The following is a 5537-nucleotide window of genomic DNA, read 5'->3' as shown; positions in this document are numbered from 1 at the left end:
CGGTGCCGGAGGAGCTCGCCCGCGGCGGTGGAGGAGCTCGCCCGCGCGCATGGATCCGGCCGCCCCGAGCTCGGCCGTGAGCGGATCCAGCGGCGGCGGCGAGCTCGGGCGCGGATCCAGTGGCGGTGGCGAGGTCCGGCGACGGGGTGAGGAGGCGCTGCCAGGGGGGCGAGGTGGCCGGCGGCGGCGGGACGAGGTGGCCGGCGGCGGCGGGACGAGGCGAGTGGAGAGAGAGGAGACTAACATGTGGGGCCCATTAACGGAGTTAGTGTTGCCATCGAACCCGGATTCCTAATTTCTTTAACCAAACATGTGATGGGTTGACTCCGTCCCCAAAATCAGACAGACAATCAAACAATAGATGGATTGGCTCCGTTCTCAAAATGAGGGTCGGAGGCAACCCAACCCACTGGTCCGCAACCAAACACACGGCAAGTTCACCAACCAAACCAACCACTGCTCCTCCGGCCACCGCGGCGAGCCCCCCCCCCCCCCCCCCCCAGCCCCCGATGGCGCCAACGGTGGAGATCAGCCACCTTTCGTTCACCTACCCTGGTATCGACGGCCGCCCGCCGCCCGGCGCGCCGCCGCTTATCGAGGACGTCTGCTTCTCCCTCGACGCCGGCCAACGATGCCTCCTCCTCGGCTCCAACGGCGCAGGTAACCCCCCACCACCCGCTTTTCGGACCTTCCTTTTCCTTCTTTCTCTCAGCCGTTGTGATGTTGATTGGCCGCGGCGGCGGCTTCGTTTTCCGTGCGGTAGGCAAGACGACGATACTGAAGATACTGGGCGGGAAGCACATGGTGGATCCGAGCATGGTGCGGGTCCTGGGCAGGTCCGCCTTCCACGACACGGCGCTCACCTCCTCCGGCGACCTCTGCTACCTCGGCGGCGAGGTGAGCTAGCTATTTGAGAATTTCATCTCCCTTTGTTCGTTCTCCTATATCAATTTCGATCCTGGACATGCAATGGGCGTGCCCAATTTTTGCTGCCAGATGTTTCAGTGAATCTAATCTCTGTCAATTCTGGTGCAGTGGAGACGCGACGTGGCCTTTGCCGGCTACCAGGTGAATATTCAGATGGATATATCGGCAGAGAAGATGATTTTTGGTGTTGCTGGTGTTGATCCAAAGAGGAGAGATGAGCTTATCAAGGCAGGTTAACTCCCAAAACCTGTAAAATTTTCGTGGACATATCCCCATTGTCATCATGGAGCAGCGCTCATGTCATTTTTTCAGATACAATTTTTAGAAAACTGCTCTTTCAAGTTTTAACATAGTTTTATGCTAATACCGATTAGTTCTAGTTATTTATTAGCTCACTTCCAATAAAACATATGTTTATTCAGTCCAAATTTCGAATGTGTAGAATGGTTGTTTGGCATGTTGGGATTCAAATTCAGTTATTTTTAACCTAGTGCTTCCACAAACTTTTCCATGTAATTGTATATCTGGTATCCCTCGTTTCACATGGCCAGAGTATGGTGAGTTGGTGACATTTTCTCACTGGTCATCAGCTACTGGAAAACAATAGTTGTGGCTATTTGTGTACTGGTTTGTGCCTCGAATGCTTGCTGTTCTGGATTCAACACTTAATTTATGAAGTAAGCATATAACATGCGTTCTGCTTATAAATGCAGTACCATTTATGAAAGCTAATCGATATCACAAATAAGCGTCAATGTATCTGATTGCATGATGCATTGTTCATATTTCTGTTGTATTTGCAAGGGCTCGGGGGATTAGAAACACCCAATTGCAAATGCAAACTCTTTCATTGTTCCCTGAGAGAACAACAGAAAAAAAAATCTTAATGTTCATGTCACCTTTACCTATGCAAACATGTGGGAAAAACACTTAACTTTGTAAGCTGAACGCACGTAAGCGCTAAGGTTAAATGACATTGCACTTCAATTTTGTTGATAATTAGGTGAGATTAATATCCTTAGCGTTGAGCTCTTATTGATTTTTTATATGCTAGCTTGCAAGTCTTGACTTCTTTGGAGTATGTGTTGATTCATAATTCAATAGACCTAAACTTTAGCCTAGTCAATTATGTCCTTGGTCTGCATAATGGCTTGTTTTCTTCATCTTCCTTGCTGTCACGTTTCAGATATTAGACATTGACCTTGCTTGGCGCATGCACAAGGCATCAGATGGTCAGAGGAGACGAGTCCAGATTTGCATGGGACTTCTTAAGCCATTCAAGGTTTACTTTCGTTTTCCATGTCATCAAAAGGATTGATCATGTTCCCATCTACACGTTGAGATGTTGATAAAGGAAACTGCAATGCAGGTTCTCCTCCTTGATGAGATCACAGTTGACCTGGATGTGTTGGCAAGATCAAATCTGTTGACATATCTTAAGCAGGAATGTGATGAAAGAGGTGCAACAATCATCTATGCCACACATATTTTTGATGGTCTTGATGATTGGCCAACACACGTTGTAAGCTCTCATGTATCTCATTGTTTATAAGCTCAAGTAATTCCTGTGGAGTTACGGACATAATGATAATTATTGTTGTTGTATTTCAGGTTTACATTGCTCATGGGAAGCTGCAATTAGCACTGCCTTTGGAAAAAGTGAAAGAAATGAGCCAGTTGTCTCTTATGGTAAGTAGCATCCATCCATATGAACCAGTAAGCTTTAGCACACCATGGTCATTCATCATATTTGCGTTTGCATTTCAGAGAACTGTGGAGAGTTGGTTGAGGAAAGAAAGAGACGAGGACAGGAGGAGGAGAAAGGAGCGAAAGGAGAAAGGCCTCCCGGAATTCGACAAGGTTGTTGAGGGTAGCCAGGTTATAGGCGATCCAGCAAAGAGCGCTGCCAGAGTCGTAAACAATGGGTGGGCAGCAGGACGGCTCACCTCAACGATCGCAGGAGAGGAGAACTTCGTTTTCAGCTCTAACAGCGTTCTTAGGCAATGATATTGTTTTGTAATTTGCTCTTCGTTAGTTTGAAATGGTGAATAACAGTCTTGTAGATCCAATAGATACATTATTGGAGCTTTGGCACTTACAACGGAAATTCAAGCAGTAAAGGAGAAATGTTGTTTTCTTCGCACTTGGATTTGCATATTTGCGCCTTTGTATATGGTACATGTATGCAACAATATAATTGGATCCCGCGATGTTCAATTGTTCATAATTTATTTTGGAAAAAGTCCATTTTTAGCATCAAATTATCAACTGCGTCCGGATTTGATGCAACTCTAAAATCAGGCATCCGCAACAAACCAACTTTTATAACTGTTCATATTTGGCCATCGAACGATTTTCGTCAGAGATTTTGGTGACGCAGACGCCACATGACGATGGGACCCACCTGTCAGCCCTACTCTCTTCTCCCTTCTCCCTTTGTCTCTTCTCTCCTAGTCCTCCCATCTCACCCTACGCCTGCCTCCACTACCCCCCCCCCCCCCCTCCCCTCTCCAGTTCGCTGGGCCGGAGGCGCTAGCATGCGGCGGAGCTTGAGCGGTGCTGGCCTGCGGTAGAGCTGCAGCTCGCTTGCCCAGTGACACTGGTTCGTGGCGGAGCTTGAGCTCGTCCGGCCAGTGGTGCTGGCCCACGGCTAAGCCTCTGTCAGGCGGTCGTAGAGCTTGAGGGCCTCCTCCAAGCAACCATTCCTGTTCCACTCCTTCCCCACCCTCTTGACCTCCTCAGGGTCAGTGGCTTCCATGGCCCGCCTGACCATTGCGTCATCCTCAGAGGCCGGCGTGCTGCCACTACGCGAGCGCTGTAGTCTTCAACGCGCCGACGCCCGTCGCCGGAGACGATGAACACACCCTGGAACACACAGAGAACGCACGCACACACGCGAGATGGCAGTAGAAACACACGGTAGTTTTGGTGCCCAACAAACAGGCGTTTTCCATGTATTGATCAACAATATATAGTAGCTATTACAAAGAAAACTAACAGACTAAACGAGTCCACGACGCTGCGATTCTCACGCCTCCACTTCGGCCGCGCCATCCCACGACCCAGAGACCTGATCACCACCTCCTCTATGCCTACGACTCAACTGAAAACAAGGAGAGCCATTGCATGAATCCACGCAGAGTGGCCTGTACATGGACGCGCTCAAAAATGAGCTCCTTTATTCTAGCTAAGCCATGCAAACTAACTAACCGAGCCTGAATTATCCAACAATCTCCCCCTAATACATGCTCGGTTTACCTCAGCTAGACGATGCCAATTCTATCACGAAGCTCACAGAACCTTGCGCGCCCGATTGACTTCGTCAGAACATCAGCAAGCTGCTCTTGAGTGCTCACGTAGTCCAGGCAAATCCTCCCATCATCCACACACTTGCGAATGTAATGAAATTTAGTATCAATATGCTTACTTCTATCATGGAGAATGGGATTCTTGCTCAGAGCAATGGCTGATTGGTTATCCATCTTCAGAACAGGCTGCTGGATGTTAGCACCCATAATATCACCCAGTAGCCTTGCAAGCCACACGGCCTGGCATGCCCCTGCTGCACCAGCCATGTATTCAGCTTCACATGTAGAAAGAGCCACTGCCTTTCACATGTAGAAAGAGCCACTGCCTTCTGCTTTTGTGATTGCCAAGAGATTGGCATCTCACCCATAAAGAAGATTACCCCTGTAGTGCTCTTCCTGTCATCAATGTCTCCCCCAAAATCACTATCGCTGTAGCCCATCAGCTTGTTATTGCCATTTGACAACATTGGGTAAACAATCCCAAAATCCACTGTGCCTGCAATATAGTGCAACAAATGCTTGACTGCTGCCAGATGTTCTTGCCTGGGCTTCTCCATAAACCTGCTGACATATCCCACAACAAAAGAAATATCTGGCCCTGAAAGCTCTTCGGATCAGGAGCACCGGAAGAACCGATGCCTAAGCATCGGTGCATCCGACGCTTGTCGGAAGAACCGATGCTATGATGTTTGGTGCAGAAGGGAGTCGAAGCCAAGTCAGCCTATAGGCACCGGTTGAACCGACGGTCCAAGAAAGGGCATCGGTGCTTTGGGCGTACTATGTACCAGAGACGATGTCAAGTGCCCAGAAGAAGTTTCTTCAGCACCGGTTCAACCGACGGTGCATCGGAGTATTGCGTCGGTGCATTGACGTCAGCAGAAGAGAAGAAGGCTGTGAGTGACCGGTTTAACCGACGGGCAAGCATCGGTTCAACCGGTGGTCACTGTGTCAGTAGTCAGAAGTTCAACGGCTACTTCGTGCTTAGAGTGACCGGATGAACCGACGCTACCCATGCCAGAGGCATCGGTTCATCCGATGATACACAGATTTTCTGCTGACCGTTTGAAGCTTGCTGGAGTTACTGGACATCTCACACACACTCAAGAACATCTCCAAGCCATAGAAAAGCATCAAGATCATATCCTTAGCCCTTAGCACACTTTGAGAGTGTTGTGTAAAGGATTAGCTCTTAGTGAGTGAGATTTTAAGGCTTCAAGCCTTTGTGTTGTGGTTCATTAGCAAACCAAAACAAGAGCTTGGTGCACCGGCACCTTGGAGCGTGAAGCTCGCCGGCAATGTCAT

General features: G+C 48.9%; 1 protein-coding gene across 1 annotated transcript; it reads left to right on the top strand.

Annotated features, from left to right (window-relative positions):
- Window positions 1–479: 479 nt before the first annotated feature.
- LOC120691775 (ABC transporter I family member 20-like) lies at window positions 480–3132 on the top strand. Its single transcript, XM_039974967.1, has 7 exons — window positions 480–660; window positions 764–897; window positions 1036–1155; window positions 2114–2209; window positions 2297–2449; window positions 2539–2616; window positions 2695–3132. Exons 1-7 carry the CDS (start codon window positions 510–512, stop codon window positions 2932–2934), a joined length of 972 nt encoding a protein of 323 aa, XP_039830901.1. The 5' UTR covers window positions 480–509; the 3' UTR covers window positions 2935–3132.
- Window positions 3133–5537: the final 2405 nt, after the last annotated feature.

This window comes from Panicum virgatum, chromosome 9N (assembly GCF_016808335.1).
Source record: "Panicum virgatum strain AP13 chromosome 9N, P.virgatum_v5, whole genome shotgun sequence".
NCBI classification, from domain to species: Eukaryota; Viridiplantae; Streptophyta; class Magnoliopsida; order Poales; family Poaceae; genus Panicum; species Panicum virgatum.
Note: the sequence above shows the minus strand (reverse complement) of the source record. Positions and strands in the feature narration are given on the sequence as shown.

Bases quoted from the DNA above. Each gene is read 5' to 3' on its own strand.
- LOC120691775 (XM_039974967.1), top strand. From the start codon at position 510: ATGGCGCCAACGGTGGAGATCAGCCACCTTTCGTTCACCTACCCTGGT. The intron at 661-763 runs GTAACCCCCCAC...TCCGTGCGGTAG, and splicing joins CCTCGGCTCCAACGGCGCAG to GCAAGACGACGATACTGAAG. The intron at 2,450-2,538 runs GTAAGCTCTCAT...GTTGTATTTCAG, and splicing joins ATGATTGGCCAACACACGTT to GTTTACATTGCTCATGGGAA.